This window comes from Ornithorhynchus anatinus, chromosome 4 (assembly GCF_004115215.2).
Source record: "Ornithorhynchus anatinus isolate Pmale09 chromosome 4, mOrnAna1.pri.v4, whole genome shotgun sequence".
NCBI classification, from domain to species: domain Eukaryota; kingdom Metazoa; phylum Chordata; class Mammalia; order Monotremata; family Ornithorhynchidae; genus Ornithorhynchus; species Ornithorhynchus anatinus.
Genome location: NC_041731.1, coordinates 81,576,695 through 81,595,590, shown reverse-complemented (window position 1 = coordinate 81,595,590; position 18,896 = coordinate 81,576,695). Strand labels below are relative to the sequence as shown.

Here is an 18,896-nt window from a genome sequence, read left to right as displayed (position 1 = left end):
CTGCTAGAGTGGCCTTGTGGAAAGAGCATGGTCCTGGGAGTCAGAGTCCTGGGTATTAATTGTGGCTCTGCCACTTTTTGAATTTTTTTTTAATTTGTGTGGTATTTAAGCACTTAGAATGTGCCAGGCACCATACTAAGTGCTGCGGTAGATACAAGCTAATCAGTTTGGACACAGTCCCTGTCTGACCTGGGGCTCACAATCTTAATTCCCATTTTACAGATGAGGTAACTCAGGCACAGATAAGTTAAGTGACTTGCCCAAGTGGCCACTTATCCACTCGTTGACCTTGGACCTCCTCGCTGACTTTTTGTCTCTCCCCACTCCAATCCATGTCTCCCCACTCCTCAAGAACCTCCAATGACTACCCATTCACCTCTGCATCAAGCAGAAACTCCTTACCACTGGCTTTAAAGCACTTAATCATCTTGCCCCATTCATTCATTCATTCATTCATTCATTCATTCATTCATTCATTCATTCATTCATTCATTCATATTTATTGAGAGCTTGCTGTGTGCAGAGCACTGCACTAAGCGCCTGGAAAGTACGATTCGGCAACAGATAGAGACAATCCCTACCCAACAGTGGGCTCACAGCCTAGAAGGAGGAGACAGACAACAAAACAAAACAAGTAGACGTCCTACCTCACCTCACTAATTTTGTACTACAGCCCACTGCACACTCTGCTCCTCTAGCGCCAGCTTACTTACTGGGCCCTGGTCTCATCTATCGTACCGCAGACCCCTTTCTCACATCCTCCCCCCAGCTTGGAACTCCTTCCCCCGCCATATACTCCAGACCACCACTCTCTACCTTCAAAGCATTGCTAAGGTCACATATCCTCCAAGAGGCCTTCCCCGATTAAGCCTTCTTTTCCCAGGTTCTCTCTCCTTTCTGTGACACCTTTGCACATGGATCTGTGACCTTTAGACATTTGATATTCGCACCAACCCCAATCCTACAGCACTTATGTACATATTATACATATTGATATTGTATACCTATACATCTCTACTTGGATGTCCTCCCATCACCTCAGACTTAACATGTCCCAAACACAGCTCCTTATTTTCCCTCTCAAACCCTGTTCTCTCCCAATCTTTCCCATTACTGTAGATGGCACAACTATCCTTCCTGTTCCACAAACCTGTAACATGGTGTCATCCTTGACTCCTCTCTCTCATTCAACCGACCTATCCAATATGTTACCAAATCCTGTTGGCCTCACCTTCACAACATTGCTAAAATATATAAATTGAATTATACATTATAAGTGATTTATTTATTCATATTAATGTTCATATTCATATTAATGTGAATATTCATATTCACTCTGTAGTCATACCCTGTTGGATCTCTCTCTATGTTTCCAGGTTCTGCCCTATCCTTCCCATTCAAAGGCCACCATATGGTCCAGGCACTTGTCATATCCTAGCCTGACAATCCTCCCTGATCTATCTAACTTCTATCTCTCTTCTCCAGACCATATTTCACTCTGCTGCTCAGATCATTTTTCTAAAATGTCATTCTGCACTCCACCTCACTCTCCAAACCCACCTTTCCCCATATCACTTTGAAACACCTGACAATTGGTTTTAGGGAATTCAATCTGCTCTCTCCCTTCTAACTATCCACTCTCTTCTCCCACTACATGCCAGCTCACACTCTTTGTCCCTCTCGAGGTAACCTGTTCACTCTGCCTCATTCTTTTCTCTCCCATCTCTAGCCTCTTTACTCATAACCTTCCATCTCCCTGCAACTCTCTCACCTTCCAAATCCAATTTTCTTCATCTTTGAAGACAGTCTGAAATCACATATTCTTTAGGAGGCTTTACCTGATTAATTTCTGTTCTCTCCAGGTTATATCCCAACTACTATCTCAGCGCTTCTGCACCAACTCCAGGCTTACATACCCTATTACTTATGTACTACTTCCATACACATCTATTTCCTCTTCCTCCTACCTGTAAATTTTTTTAGTGTCTGCTTCCCCCACTAGATTGTAAACTCCTTGAGGACAGGGATCATGTCTCCTGCTTCTATTGTATTCTCCCAAGTGCTTAGTTCAGTGCTCCACAAACAGATAAGAGCACAATAAGGGATTGTCTTGTGTGCATAGTTTAGACTATGGGTTGCACATTGACCTTTTCTTCCACACAGACATTCAGTGGCATTTTTTTTATGGCATTTGTTAAGAGCTCACTATGTGCCAGACATTGTACTAAGCCCTGGGGTAGGTACAAGCTAATCGGGTTGGACACGGTCCATATCACACAGTCTTAAGACCCACTTTACAGATGAGATAACTGAGGCACAGAGAACTGAAGTGACTTGCTCAAGGTTACACAGCACACAAGTGACAGAGCCAGGTTTAGAACCTAGGTCCTCTGCATCCCAGGCCCCTGTTCTTTCCACTAGACCACACTGCTTCCCATCTTCTTCAAGCATTAATGGCAACTATCTCCTTTTTGTCATCTATGTGTCCAGCATTCTACTAAGCACTTGGAAGAGTACAATAGACTTAGTAGACATGATCTGAGTTAAAAATCTAATGAATATATGGATTTCTGTGTTGCACAAGGACCAATTGCCACACTGTTTAATGGAAACTGAACTTTTAGCTGCTGCTAATTAGTTTCCAGTTCCCTCCTAATGAGTTACAGAGAAGTGTCAGAGAAATGGCAGAAAAGTATCAGACAATGAAGACTGCGAGTTGAAAGCAAGTGACCCACCACTGTCTTGAATTTTAGTAGTTTGACCGAAACCAAGTATATATATTTTTCAATTGTTTTCAAATCGTCTTCCTTCAGCCCCTTATTTATGGAAACACTGGGGACATAATGACTACGTATCTACCAAACTCTACTGTATTTACTGTCTCGATCGCTTAGTACTTTGCTTTGAACAGCAGGGCTCAATAAAAACAATTGAGGGATCAATTATTTTGATAATTCTCAAGAACATTTCTCCCAGTGTTATAGCAGGAGTGCCTGTTCTGCAAATCAGTGCCACAGGAATCAGAGATAATTAGCAAATGTAGAACAGTGACTGTGGGATTTCCCCACATTTTCAATTCAAAAATTGAGTGAAAGTTCATGACCCCAGTTTGGCTGAGCTCTTGTATTCGTCATAACTTTTGCATTTTGTGAATTTTATTTATTCATTTATTCATTCATCATATCCCTAGGTTTAGCCAGTTGCCTAGATATTTCATTCCAATCTCGGAGTTATCCCTTGGAAAACTTTACGGTTGGGTAAGCAATCATTTACGTAGTTATATTCCAAGATAATGCTGGTGACGTTGAGTAGCAGCACAGTTTAGTGGATAGACCCCGGGCCTGGGAGTCAGCAGCTCATGGTTTCTAATCCCGGCTCCGCCACTTGTCTGTTGTGTGACCTTGGGCAAGTCACTTCACTTCTCCAGGCCTTAGTTTCCTCATCCATAAAATGAGGATTGAGGCTGTGAACCCTACATGGGACAGGGATTGTGTCCAACCCCATTATCTACCCCAGTGCTTAGTACAGTGCCTGGCACATAATAAGCACTTAACAAATACCATTATATTTTCATTCGATCATATAAATTGAGAGCTTACTGTGTGCAGAGCACTGTACTAAGTGCTTGGAAAATACAGTTCAGCAACAAAGAGAGACAATCCTTGCCCACAGTGGGCTCACAGTCTAGAAGACGTCTATATATTCATTCAATCATATTTATTGAGTGCTTATTGTGTGCACCTTTGTGAGGTGTCTTTGAGAGACAATCAGCAATTCTGTGTTCTTGAAAATAGAACAGGGCTCTACTCTGGCTCCTTGCCACTCTGGATGAGCATACCTAAGTAAGGCTGTTCAGACACTGAGTGTAATGGGTATGATACTGCTGTTTCTCCTTCAGCAAGATATTCCATTGAGGCTGCCTACATGTCATAGAGCTTAAATTTAGGATAAGGGCAGCTCTTCAGCTCATCTCTAGCCTGTGGCCAGGGACCCTGTCTACCCACTCTGTTGTAGTGTATGCTCTGAAGTGCTTAGTACGGGGCTCTATGCAGAATAAGCACTCAATAAATATCACCGATGGATTGATTGAAGGGAAACATTTATTTTGCAGGTGGTGAAGTTTTGAGAACAATAACTGTTGCATTTGTTAAGTGCTTACTATGTGCCAGACACTGTAGTAAGCTGGGGTGGATACAAGCAAATCAGGGTGGACACAGTCCCTTTTCCGCAAAGGACTCACAGGTCTTATTCCCCCTTTTGCAGATGAGGTAACTGAGGTACAGAAAGGGAAGTGACTTGCCCATGGTCACAAAGCAGACAAGTGGTGGAGCCGGGATTAGGACCCAGGTCCTTCTGACTCCCAGGCCCAGGCTCTAACCAGTAGGCCATGCTGCTTCTCTGAGCCATCCATCTTCTTGTCTGGTCCCACCGTGGCCAGCAGCAGGCATTGCAAGATGACTGCCAGGTTTGCTTGGTGAAGTCTCTGGCCCCAGAACAAGAATATCTTTGTGAGATCTCACCAGCAGCAGATACCACTCTGCCAAATCCCATTTGTAATAAGGTAATAAATTCCATTATTATATCTAATTGATAGTAACGAATAAGGTGATGTTATTAGTCAAAACTCACCCATGCTGGGCAGCAGCGGCATGGGAGAGGGTCGAGGGCGGAGACTTGAATTTATTGTGTGGAAGGCGGCAATCGTAAACCACTTCCAGATTTTTACCAAGAAAATTCTACGGATTTACTACCAGAACGATCGCAGATGGTGAGCGGGACATTCTGGGATAGATTTGTCCGTGGTCCCGCTATGGGTCGGAAACGACTCGACGGCATAAGTGAAGACTGTTGAGTGTGACCCTGAGGGTGGCTGACTTGGTTTAGGGCTTCTTTTCTACATTTTTTTTGTATCAAACAAAGGAAAAACAAAACCAAAAAGGGACCGAAAAACAAAACATCAGAGAGAAAGATCTCCAAATAGAAAATAAATAAGGAAACCCAGAAGGCAGAGGGGAAAAAAATTATTATTTAAATGTTAAATTCCCTTTTCTTTACAAAATGTACTTGGACACTTCCCAAACTAGCCTCTCCCCATTATCCTGTCCCCTTTGTGTATGTATGTGTGTGTAGCGTCCTCTGTTTTCGAAGATGTTACCACTGACAAATTCACTCTTGGCTGAAGAGGCCATTGGGGCCAACATCCCAGTTCACACTTGGCATACACAAAAATTATGTGGATTTGTATCTGCTGTCTGCAGCTCTTTTCACTTAGGTTATCACAGTGTCAGTAGGACCTGAGCCTAACTGATTTTTTCAGTAGTGATGATGGATTGTGCTGAGTGATCCTTATTCTCTCTTGCCTGATCTCCCTGACTCCCCTTCATTCATTCATTCATTTGATTGTATTTATTGAGAGCTTACTGTGTGCACAGCACTGTACTAAGCGCTTGGAATGTACAATTTGGCAACAGATAGAGACAATCCCTGCCCAACAACGGGCTCACAGCCTAAAATGGGGAGACAGCAAAACAAAACAAGTAGGCAGTCATCAGTAGCATTCCCTGCCCACAGAGACCTTAGAGTTTAGAGGGGGAGACAGACAATAATATAAATAAATGACACCTCCAGTATGCGCTGTGAGGTGATCGGTTGGGAGGAAGTCTGCAGTGTGTGGAGATGGAACAAAATCTCTGTAAAATTTTCTGTAGCAAGCCCTGCTATGCCTTTGATTTGGTCAACCTAGGCGCCACTGTAAAAGGGTCTTCACTGGAAACAAAACGTCCGAGCATCTCCTTCAGCAGCAGATGCTGATGTCCTTCCCTATCCAGCTCATATGCCTGGGTTGAATGAGACCCTCACATTCACTGTACATGGCATTGGAGTCTATAATAATAATGTGGGTATTTGTTAAGTGCTTACTATGTGCAGAACACTGTTCTAAGTGCTGGGGTAGATACAGGGTAATCAGGTTGTCCATGTGAGGCTCACAGTTAATCTCCATTTTCCAGATGAGGTAACTGAGGCCCAGAGAAGTTAAGTGACTTACCCACAGTCACACAGCTGACAAGTGGCAGAGCCGGGATTCGAAACCATGACCTCTGACTCCCAAGCCCGGGCTCTTTCCACTGAGCCACGTTGCATCTCAATAATGAGTCAGGGGCTGGTTCCACTGGGGTTCGAACACAGGACCTTCTGTGTGTAAAGCAGACATGATAACCACTACACTATGGAAATCTATAAGGGAAGCAGTGTGGCCTAGTGGAAAAAGCCCAGGTCAAGGATTCAGAGGACCGAGGTCTAAACCCAGCTCTGCTACTTGCCTGCTGTGTGACCTTGGGCTAGTCACTTAACTTCACTGGGCCTCAGTTTCCACACCTGTAAAATGGGGATTTAATTACTGTTCTCCCTTCTAGACCTAATCTGTGAGCCCCACGTGGGACCTGATTATCTTGTATCTACTCCAGTGTTTAGAACAGGGCTTTGCACACATTAAGTGTTTAGTAAATGCGATTGAACGAATGTACAGTGATTGACACTTAGTAAGCATTTTCCAAAATGATAAAAATAATAATAATAATAATGATCAATCTGTTAATTCGATAGCTGGAGATCAGAAGAGGCATAATGTAGAAAGGCACAGTGGAAGAAAAAGTACAGGGCTGGGAGTCAAGCAACCTGGGTTCTAGTTCTGTGTGTCTGATCTAATTATCTTATATCTACCCAGGAGCTTAGTAATAATGTTGGTATTTGTTAAGTGCTTACTCTGTGCCAAGCACTGTTCTAAGCGCTGGGATAGATACAGGGTAATCAGGTTGTTCCACGTGAGGCTCACAGTCTTCATCCCCATTTTACAGATGAGGTAACTGAGGCACAGAGAAGTGAAGTGACTTGCCCAAAGTCACACAGCTGACAGGTGGCGGAGCTGGGATTAGAACCCATGATCTCTGACTCCTAAACCCGGGCTCTTTCCACTGAGCCACGCTGCTTCTCTGGGGAATCTGTTAATCGTTGTATTGGACTCTTCCAAGCACTTACTATGGTGCTCTGCACATAGTAAGCACATAATCAGCGCTCAATAAGTACCACTGGTTGATGGATGGTAGAGGCAGTAGCTTGGTACCACCCCTTACCCCTAGAACAGTGTGCGGCCCACCAAGCCAGTACAGTGTTTGGCACACAGTAGCCTCTTAAGCAAACATCAATCCATGGTATTTACTGAGTTCTGACTGGGTGCAGAGCACTGTACTAAGCACTTGGGAGAGTACATATATCACTATCATTGTTTTATTATTACTACCACGGTACAATTTTCCTAGTTTTGTGAGAAGACAACACTTAGGCCACTCTATATCTCCGGTTTTCTGAAAACCGGGGGGTTGCATTCTCGCCAAACCACAGGCTGAGGAAAGTTCATGTTACCATGCGTTTACACATATGCGCACAAGCCATGTGACATCTTTATCCAAACATGTTCTTGTTGTTGGACAAGCATTGCCTAATTCCCTTACAAGCTCGTAGTCCAAATACAGACTGAAAGCACACCTCCTGGAAGAACTGAATTGGTCCGGCTCCGCCGCTTGTCAGTTATGTGACTTTGGGCAAGTCCCTTCACTTCTCTGGGCCTCATTTCCCTCATCTGTAAAATGGGGTTTCAAACCGTGAGCCCCATGTGGGACAACCTGATCACCTTGTATCTACCCTGGTGCTTAGAAGAGTGCTTGGCCAATAATAATAATAATAATGTTGGTATTTGTTAAGCGCTTACTATGTGCAGAGCACTGTTCTAAGCACTGGGGTAGATACAGGGAAATCAGGTTGTCCCACGTGAGGCTCACAGTTAATCCCCATTTTACAGATGAGGTAACTGAGGCACAGAGAAGATAAGAGACTTGCCCACAGTCACACAGCTGACAAGTGGCAGAGCCGGAATTCGAACCCATGACCTCTGACTCCGAAACCTGGGCTCTTTCCACTGAGCCACGCTGCCATAGTAAGTGCTTAACAAATACCACCTTATTTTATTTTTTAAAATTATTTGCTACTTTTGCTCGAGACAAAAAAAAAAATGAACACTAGTCATAGGAAAACCATAGCTGGCTGGATGTTATAAAGTTTCACTAATATTTGTATTTGTATATATTAATTACGATCTCATCGGTATGTAGAGAGCACCTACTTTTTGCAGGACACTGCACTAGGAACCTGGGAGCATACAATAAAAGTAAAAGCCATGGTCCCTGCTATCAATGAGCTTACGACAAGATTAATTTTATTACACCGTTTTATGTCTTAATAAAAGCACACAGTGTATTTTTATTGAGGCGTGGCCTGAGAATGGATATATAAATATAATGAGCATTCATGTAATATAATTATGAAAGTGATTCCTACCCTATAAAATTCTGGCTAGCTACTGTAAACAGTACTTAGACATAAAAATGTGCACTTTTTATTTATTTTCTTTCTAGGATTATTTAGAAGAATTTCTGAGTACACTGTTTTCACTTATTCCCTTAAGAGCAATCTGCTGGGAACAGAGAATTTTTCTAATTATTCTCCTAGGTTCTCTGGTGGTATCTTTTCTTCTTTCCTCCTCTTGCCAAAACAGAACTGTAGAACAGCGCAAATATCCTAGGTGATGCAGTCCCGTGTTATCAAATAAATGCTCAAGGTACAGCTTTTAATGCTGAAAAATAGAAAAATAAATTGACCTTGATGAAGTGTGTCTTCTTTTGTCTGTTCCCAGGAAAGTTTATTTCAGGTATTTCTACTGCTGAAATGATTAGAGTTAACAGCTTTTCCCCTCCATTTTATTTTACAGGGTCTCTTCATCTTCCTGATATATGGGGTGTACACCACAGAGGTAAGTCTGCTTGGAGTATCTCAAGGCTGACAGAGTGAATGAGAGAAATGACAGGTTTCTTATCTTGATAACTGAGGGACAAAGTTGGCTTTCCATATGAGTGTCCTACTGCCCTTCATGCTTGGACTAGCTTATATGCATCCCAGCTTACCATTAAACACAGACACCCTGAATAAGGGGACAGACTCATTTCTCAAAGGCATTGCCTAATATTTTACCGCCGCTCCAAGTTTTTGAATTTCGAGTCTTTCTCTTTACACTCAGCTACACTTGAGGGGATTCAACTTTCACAGTCCTAGTTCTAGGCCTTTGGCATTTCGAGTTGTATGCAGTTAGCAAAGGACTAATTTTTCTTAACCCACTTTTAAAACCTTTATCGGATACAGAGATCCATTCACTACTACTTTTCACATTCTGTCATTCCATTCGACAACATTTTTCAAAGGTCCGTGACAGTTACGGATAGGCCTCTAACGTTAATTAATTCCCATATGTAAAATAACGAATAAGTCGCAGGGAGACAGATACTTTCTAGAAGATATGAGGAATAGCACTAGCTTATGATTTCCTTTTAGAGTGAGCAAAAAAACTCAACTGGAAAATGACACCAGTAACTGAGGTAGGATAGCTTTATTAAAATGAGGATTGGTTGGAATTATACTTAATCATAATAATAACTATAATGATATTTGTTAAGCCCTGTGTGTCAAGCACTGTTCTAAGCACTGAGATAGAAACAAACTAATCAGGGCTGACACGGTCCCTGTCCCACTTGGGGTTCCCAGTCTAAGAAGGAGAGAGAACAGGTGTTGCATCTCCATTTTGCAGTGAAGGAAACTGAAGCCCAGAGAATTTAACAGTGACTTGTCCAAGGTCACGCAGAAGGTGTACATCAGAGCCGGGATTAGAGCCCGATCTCCCAGGCCTGTACTCTTTCCACTCGGCCTTTGGCGTAAAACTTACAGGTTTAGAGTGTCGTATATTCGACATGCAAGCCATACAAATTACGGGTCTTTTTCCAAGCTGCGATCGTAAAGGTCCTGCTTTGGGTGCAAATCCCAGTACAATAACGTGGAGGGAAAATGGTACCGATGATTGTATCTGGCGTCAGCAGGGCATACTCTAAGCCAATGTCAGTGGTACTCATTATAACCAGCTAAGGAATGTGAGCCCTTAAAAAATGTTATTTGATGAGGAAGGGTGTGTGCAAGGGCGCGTTTCCTAAGCCTGCTAAATTTGGGCGGCACGTGCTTTCCTCTCTGAGTAGCCTTCAGGTAGGTTGGCAGTAAGACAGCTACCTTTGTTTTGGCAGTGAGATCTGAACGAGTACCGCCACTCCCAAGACGAAATGAAATATCCATTATAACATCCGCTTCCAAGAGCGCTGAGGTTAATGAGTTTGACTTACGGGTTGCCGGTGGATTGTGGTTGAGGTTTTCGGTTGGGGCACGGGACGGAAAGTTCCCAGAGCATCGACAACGCTCTTGGGCCTGCGCTGTTCGGAAAAGATTGATTGAGAAGGCCGGTGAAGGTTGAAACGAAGGGCAGGTAGAAGTAGAAACGAAGGGCCGGTGGAGGTAGAAACGAAGGGCCAGTGGAGGTAGAAACGGAAGGCTGGTGAAGGTAGAAATGGAGGGCCGGTGAAAGTAGAAATGGAGGGCCGGTGAAGGTAGAAACGAAGGGCTGGTGAAGGTAGAAACGAAGGGCCAGTGAAGGTAGAAATGCTCTCCCCTGTCAGGCAGACAGTCCCCAGGGCTTCCCTCTGTCCCACAGAACCCTGTCTCCATCCCAGAGAAGCAGTGTGGCTCAGTGGAAAGAGCCTGGGCTTGGGAGTCAGAGGTCGTGGGTTCCAATCCCAGATCCGCCACTTAGCTGCATGACTTTGGACAAGTCACTTCACTTCTCTGGGCCTCAGTTCCTTCATCTGGAAAATGGGGATGAAGACTGTGAGCCCCACGGGGGACAACCTGATTACCTTGTACTTACCCCAGTGCTTAGAACAGTGCTTGGCACATAGTAAGGGCTTAACAAATACCAAAATTATAATTGTTATTGTTAATCCCAGCTCTGCCACTTATCAGCTGCGTGACTTTGGGCCAGCCACCTGGCTTCTCCTCGCCTCCCTGACCTCATCTCTAAAATGGTGATTTAATCGGTGAGCCCCACGTGAACGCCTTGCCTCTACCTCCGCGCTTAGCACAGTGCTTGGCACAGAATAAAGCTTTAACACCTATTATTATTACCATCAATATTCTCAGAGCCTCCCTCCCACTTTCCCTCTGCTCCTCCTCCCCTCCCCTCAGCACTGTGCTTATTTATATATATTGTTTATGACCTTATTTATTATGTTAATGAGGTGTATGTCTCCATGATTCTATTTATCTTCATGATTTTGTCTTGTTTTGTCTTGTTCTGTTTTGCTTTGCTGTCCGTCTCCCCCGGTTAGACTGTGAGCCTGTCACTGGGCCGGGATGGTCTCTCTCTGTTGCCCAATTGTGCATTCCAAGCAGTCAATCACTACTATTGCTGAATTGTCCATTCCAAGCGCTTAGTGGTGCTCTGCACATAGTAAGCGCTCAATAAATAGTGTTGAATGAACGAATGAATCGGGCAGGGCTGGTCTCTCTCTGTTGCCCGATTGTCCATTCCAAGCGCTTAGTAGTGCTCTGCACCTAGTAAGCGCTCAATCACTCCTATTGCCCAATTGTCCATTCCAAGCACTTAGGACAGTGCTCTGCACCTAGTAAGAGCTCAATCAATACTGCTGAACGAATGAATCGGGCAGGGCTGGTCTCTCTCTGTTGCCCGATTGTCCCTTCCAAGTGCTTAGTAGTGCTCTGCACCTAGTAATCACTCAATCATTATTATTGCCACACTGTCCATTCCAAGCGCTTAGGACAGTGTTCTGCACCTACTAAGCGCTCAATAAATACTGTTGAATGAACGAATCGGGCAGGGCTGGTCTCTCTCTGTTGCCCAATTGTCCATTCCAAGCCCTTAGTGGTACTCTGCACCTAGTAAGCGCTCAATCACTCCTATTGCCCAATTGTCCATTCCAAGCGCTTAGGCCAGTGCTCTGCACCTAGTAAGTGCTCAATCAATACTGCTGAATGAACGAATGAATCGGGCAGGGCCGGTCTCTCTCTGTCGCCCAACTGTCCATTCCAAGTGCTTAGGACAGTGCTCTGCACCTAGTAAGCGCTAAATCAGTGCTGTTGAACGAATGAATCGGGCAGGGCCGGTCTCTCTCTGTCGCCCAACTGTCCATTCCAAGCGCTTAGGACAGTGCTCTGCACCTAGTAAGTGCTCAATCAATGCTGTTGAACGAATGAATCGGGCAGGGCCGGTCTCTCTCTGTCGCCCAACTGTCCATTCCAAGCGCTTAATAGTGCTCTGCACCTAGTAAGCGCTCAATCAATACTGTTGAACGAATGACTCGGGCAGGGCTGGTCTCTCTCTGTCGCCCAACTGTCCATTCCAAGCTCTTAGTAGTGCTCTGCACCTAGTAAGTGCTCAATCAATACTGCTGAACGAATGAATGAATTGGGCAGGGCTGGTCTCTGTTGCCCAACTGTCCATTCCAAGTGCTTAGGACAGTGCTCTGCACCTAGTAAGCGCTCAGTCAATACTGTTGAACGAATGACTCGGGCAGGGCCGGTCTCTCTCTGTCGCCCAACTGTCCATTCCAAGCGCTTAGTAGTGCTCTGCACCTAGTAAGTGCTCAATCAATGCTGTTGAACGAACAAATGAATAGGGCAAGGCTGGTCTCTGTTGCCCAACTGTCCATTCCAAGTGCTTAGGAGCTCTGCACCTAGTAAGCGCTCAATCAATACTGCTGAACGAACGAATGAATCGGGCAGGGCCGGTCTCAGTTGCCCAACTGTCCCTTCCAAGCGCTTAGACCAGTGCTCTGCACCTAGTAGGCGCTCAATCAGTGCTGTTGAACGAATGAATCGGGCAGGGCCGGTCTCTCTCTGTCGCCCATCTGTCCATTCCAAGCGCTTAGGCTAGTGCTCTGCACCTAGTAAGCGCTCAATCAGTGCTATTGAACGAATGACTCGGGCAGGACCGGTCTCTCTCTGTCGCCCAACTTGTCATTCCAAGCGCTTAGGCCAGTGCTCCGCACCTGGCCGGCGCTCAATGAATGAACGAATGCCCGCCTGAACGAACGAACGAAGCCCCCTCCCTCCCCGGGGAGGCTCCGGGGCCCGGTGGGGCCTCTCCGCCCCGCCCCCGGTGATTGACAGGTCGGGGCAGGCAGCCTGCCGCGCAGGCGCCCTGGCTCCTCACGGCTCCCCTCCGGCCGGGGTCGAGGAGCTCCCGGCAGGCCCCGCGCCGCGGCTGCGCAGTGCGGGGGAGGCTTTTAATTCCATTGTGGAGAGGAGACGGCGTTGGTATTATTAACGGGAGGCGGCGGCCGGAGGGACCGTAAGGGAGGAGGAAGAGGAGGAGGAGAAGAAGAAGAAGGAGGCCAAGGCAACTAGCAGCAGCAGCAGCAGCAGCACCGGGAGGAGGGGGAGGTGCCGGGCCCCGCCACCGCCCTCGTGCCATGCGCGCCCGGTCCTGCGGCGGCGGCGGCGGCGGCGGCGGCGGCCTCGGCCTCGGCGGCGGCCTCCCCCCCAGCTAAGCTGCGGCCGCCTCGTCGGCCTCCGGTCCTTCCCCTCCCTCCCTCCCGGGCATGAAAATCGGCAGCACCTTCCTGGGAGGAGGAGGAGGAGGAGGCGGCGGCCGGAGGGCGGCCGACATGGAGCCCACCTTCCCCCCGGGCATGGTCATGTTCAACCACCGGCTCCCCCCGGTCACCAGCTTCGCCCGGCCGGCGGGCTCGGCCGCCGCCCCTCCCCCGCAGTGCGTGCTGTCCTCCTCTTCCTCCTCCTCCTCCTCCTCCTCCTCTAGCAACTCCTCGTCGAGCTCGGCCTCCGAGCCCGCCCCGCCTCCGGACATGACTTTCAAGAAGGAGCCCGTGGCGGGCGCGGCCTTTCCCCCGCAGAGGACGCCCTGGGGGTTCCTGCAGTCCCTGGTGAGCATCAAGCAGGAGAAACCTTCGGAGCAAGAGGAGCAGCAACCGCCGCCGCAGCAGCCGCCGCCGCCTCCCCAGCAGCAGCAGCAGCAGCAGGCCCAGCAGCATCACCACCACCACCATCACCACCACCACCACCACCGCCACTACGGGGGTCTCTTCGCCGGGGCCGAAGAAAGGGCGTCCGGCCTGGTGGGCGGCGAGGGGACCGGCCACGGCGTCATCCAGGACCTCAGCCTGCTCCACCAGCACGGCCACCCGCCGCCCGCCCCGCACGGCCCGCACGGCCCGCACGCCCGGGACGCGCTGCTGGGCGGCGGCGGCAGCGGCGGCCGGGCCGACGAGCGCCGCGGCCCCGAGGAGCCGAAGCCCGACGCCGGCGTCAAGAAGGCGAAGAGGCCAAAGCCAGAATCTCAGGGAATCAAAGCCAAGCGGAAGCCCGGCGCGTCTTCCAAGCCTTCCCCGGCGGGGGACGGGGAGGGCGCCGTCCTCTCCCCGAGCCAGAAGCCGCACGTCTGCGAGCACTGCAGCGCGGCCTTCCGCAGCTCCTACCACCTGCGTCGGCACGTCCTCATCCATACGGGGGAGAGGCCTTTCCAGTGCAGCCAGTGTAGCATGGGGTTCATTCAGAAGTACCTACTGCAGCGCCACGAGAAGATCCACAGCCGGGAGAAGCCGTTCGGCTGCGACCAGTGCAGTATGAAGTTCATCCAGAAGTACCACATGGAGAGACACAAGAGGACCCACAGCGGAGAGAAGCCATACAGATGCGATACCTGTCAGCAGTATTTTTCCAGGACCGATCGGTTGCTGAAGCACAGGCGCACGTGCGGCGAAGCCATAGCGAAAGGAGCGGCCGGCGCAGAACCTGGGTCATCCAACCACGCCGGCCTGGGCAACCTGGCCGGGTCGTCTCAGGGAAACACGAGTTCCTCCAGGAGGAAGAACAAGTCCAAGGGCCCGCCCGCCGAGAGCAAGGAGCAGAAGGCCGGCAAGGCCGGCGAGGGACCGAACGCCGCCAGCGTCAGCCTGCAGAGCTACTCCGTGGAGATGCCCGCCGTGTCTTCCGGCGGGGGCGTGGCCGGCGCCGGCCTCGACGAGCTGCAGAAGAGGGTGCCAAAGTTGGTCTTCAAGAAGGGAGGCCGAAAGAACGTCGACAAGAGCTACCTTAACTTTGCGTCCCCCTTACCGGACCTCGTCGGGCAGAAGCCCCTGGCCGGGAAGCCGAGCGGGGCCCTCGGCGCCGTGGCCGGGGCCGGCGTGGAGGCCGTCGGCCTCCTCCAGGGCACGGGGGGCAAGCAGGGTCAGATAGGCAGCAGTTACGACGGTGCCATGCAATTCTCCAAGAAAAGAAGATACCTACAGACTGCCAGCAGTAACAGTGCCTTTTCCCTCAACGTAGGACACATGGCTTCCCAACAGTCCGTCATCCAGTCTGCGGGCGTCAGTGTTATGGACAGCGAGGCCCCCTTGTCGCTCATCGATTCCTCCTCCCTGGGCGCGGAGATCAAGTCCTGCCACGATAAGTCCGGCATCCCCGACGAGGTCCTGCAGAGCCTTTTGGACCAGTACTCCAACAAGTCGGAAGGGCCGAAGGAGGATCCCTTCAGTATAACGGAACAGCGTGTGGATTTACACCCCTCAGGAGAACACTCGGAGATGGTTCAGGAGGACAACTTGAGCCCGGGCGCTCAGGCGCCTTCGAACGATAAGGCGAGCATGTTGCAAGAGTACTCCAAATTCCTGCAGCAGACCTTTGAAAGAACAACCAATAGTACCGGTTTTGCTTTTGGGCCCAGTTTCCAGTTCGTTAGCTTGTCTTCGACCCTCCACAACCACACTCTCTTTCCAGACAAACAGATCTACACTACGTCTCCCCTGGAGTGTGGTTTCAGCCAATCTGTTACCTCAGTGTTGCCAACTTCATTGCCAAAGCCTCCGTTTGGAATGTTGCTTGGATCGCAACCAGGTTTTTATTTATCCGCCCTGGAGGCGACACATCAGCAGTTGACTCCCTCCCAGGAACTGGACGATCTGATCGACGCCCAGAAAAACCTGGAGACCTCCTCCGGCTACCAGTCTGCGTCTCAGAAGTTGACCGGCCAGAAGGAGCCGCAGAAGGCTTTGGAGTCCTCGGCGGGCTTTCCGATTCCGTCTCAGGAGCTGGCTGGCCAGATCGACCCTCAGAAGGACATCGAGCCTAGAACAACCTACCAGATCGAGAACTTTGCACAAGCATTCGGTTCTCAGTTTAAGTCGGGCGGCAGGGTGCCAATGACCTTTATCACTAACTCTAATGGAGAGGTGGACCATAGAGTCAGGACTTCAGTGTCAGATTTCTCAGGGTATACAAATATGATGTCTGATGTAAGCGAGCCATGTAGTACGAGAGTTAAGACACCAACCAGCCAGAGTTACAGGTAAGGTCCCAGGCGTGACCAGGCTGGGGGGCTGCTCGTGTAATTAGTTTTATTTGGAGAACACTGCCATTGGAATGTGTCTACACGGTCCTCTTACGAATAACGTAACATGCCCTTTCAATGCAACTTTTCATATTTAGTTTATTTTGTTAGTGTGATTTTAGGCCTGTTTGTATTATGATTTTTAATCAAAATCAATAGATTGAAAATAGGTGGACATTCACGTGACGATGTTTAGCAATCAAATTTACATGTATAGGTCGTCAGGGAATAGCCCAAAAGTTTAAAATGCAAAAAAAACAAAAAAAAACCCCACAAAAACAACCCCCCCCCCCCCCCCAACAAAAAACAGAAACGAAACAAAAACAAAAGGAAAAAAAAAACTTTGTTCCTAGGATTAAGGTTTATTCTAATCGCTTTACTCTCAGGAAAGTGTAATAGCGCATGGGAATTCTGTACATCTTTACTGTATGGGAATTATCCGACCTGCAGATAGAAGGATAACAGTTCACCATTTCTGAGCTCTGAAACATTTCTAATTGCTGTCTCTATCTGGGCTGATCCAAAATTCTGAGATATTAGCTACCTGTGTTTTGTTGCCGCTTTTTAAACCTACTCGACCTTCCGACCACGCCCCTTCCAGATTGGTAGAACGAATATTCTTGGATCTTTTTAACCCGAAGCCTGGAATGATAGCTTTAATACGTGGGGGGGGCGGTGGGGGGGGAGGAGGGAAGGAAAAAAAAAGGACCCGCCCCTCATCCCAACTCCCCAAAAAAAAAAAAAGGCAAAGAAAGAAAAGACAAGGCTGTATCTCTTCGTGGAGATATTCTAGTGACTTCTCTGGGGACTTCAGATGAGTGAAACCCAAATGGTTAGTTCAGACCTGAAGACAGGAGTTTGTGGCTCAGGCAGATTTTGGGGCCGTATTATTTATTATACACGGTTTAAAATGAATTTCTCCCTAGCCCATCTGTCCTCCCTCCTTTTTGGTGTTTCACCACACCCCCCTCCTGCGTTTCGTGCCCTCCGAGTCTTGTTCTAAGGTTCCCGACCTCCCATCTCCTTTCCTCTTTCTATCTTGACAGTTTAAATTTTTAAATGATTTACATTCCAAAAGTTATATCGATTCACTCTCTCTCTTTTTTACCTGTCCGATGGCATCAGAGACGGAACGGTAAAGAGATAAGCACTCGTTTTAAAAATATTTGTTGACAGCTGTGTGCGATAAGGTTGTAATTCCAGCTGGTGACATAATCAGCCGTGGGCCGAGTCGATCTACATTTGATAATGTCATCGGAACCTCTGTGTGTAATTGCAGCCTTAATGTACATTTTAAGGGTACAATGGTCAATGTTGAAAGTGGATCTTGCGAAGGCACCGAAAACTTGCCAGAAATGCTGATGGCCATTCAATGCTACTGAGAGGCAGTAGCACCGTTCTAAACCACTTTTTAGCCAATGTATTTTTTTCTGATTACAACCTTTTTTAATTGTACTTTGGTGATGTTTATGCCGATGGATTTTTTTATGTACTTTTGGTGATGTTTCAGTCTTATGTACTCTTCTGACGTCAGAAAAGTACCACTGGTTGTTTGCAGTCTTATTGTGTAATCGGCCTATTACAGGCTTCCATGTATAATAAAGTAATTAACATTGTGCAAGTGTAAAACACTTCTGTTATGAAAGCAGTGTTTGAAAAAGAAGAAATTATTAAAAAATGGTTACAAAATGCTAGTTAATTTCTCTTCCCCACTTTTCCTCTTAGCCCTCATCAATTGAGCTGTCACCCGTTCGACAACCCCGGGTTTTAGAGAGTTTGTTTAACCCCCTAATTTTTTCACTCACTACTAACATGAGTGTTTCACTTTATTTCATTTGAGTGCAGTAAAATTCTATTTAGATACAGAGTGCAAGCTGTAATGAAGGGAAGGAGGGGATCTTGACCACTGTATCGCTTAAGCTGTATGATTTTTCTCCATTTTTTTTTTTGTTTTGTTTTACAGAGGTTATGAATTTCTTTATCTTTTATTGTGTGTATTGGATATTTCATGTACTATTCTGATTGTTTGCTCTAGCTTAATACCAATAAAAGTCCTGTTAATCACAAAATCGAGGAAAGGAAGTATCACTTAATAACATTCAATTATACTTTTCAGATTTCCAGGGAACTTAAAAAAAATTCCATTCCAGTATCTCCACCAGCAGTGTAACTGCGAGGGGTTAGGTGTTTCCGCGGTAATTAAAGTTACTGGGGTAAGCGATCGATTCGCCATCTTTTAGCTGTTCAGGAGTGAACCAATGTGCAGTGGTCCAAGTCTCCCATTTTATAAAAAAAAAGTCAGGGTTTGGGTTAAACATGGAGTGGACTATTCGAGGTGCCGTTGTAAAATAGGGGCCTTCTTTCTTGTCTTAATCGAATGGAACCCTTTCCAAAATCATCACAAGTGAGAGGTAGCAAATATCAAGAGGGATACGAATTCAGTACTGGGCGGAGGAACTTTGCTCTTAAAAATCATAATCCCCTCTCCTTCTGCCCGAAATTCAGAGCTGAGGAAAAGAAAGGGAGCTGGGATTTAAAGCTGTTTGGGGCA

The 18,896-nt window shown here is 47.3% G+C and overlaps 1 protein-coding gene across 1 annotated transcript; it reads left to right on the top strand.

The window, feature by feature from the left end:
* The first annotated feature begins 13,194 nt into the window (after positions 1-13,194).
* ZNF281 (zinc finger protein 281) lies at positions 13,195-18,414 on the top strand. Its single transcript, XM_029063045.2, has one exon. It carries the CDS (start codon positions 13,542-13,544, stop codon positions 16,305-16,307), a length of 2,766 nt encoding a protein of 921 aa, XP_028918878.1. The 5' UTR covers positions 13,195-13,541; the 3' UTR covers positions 16,308-18,414.
* The last annotated feature ends 482 nt before the right edge of the window (positions 18,415-18,896 follow it).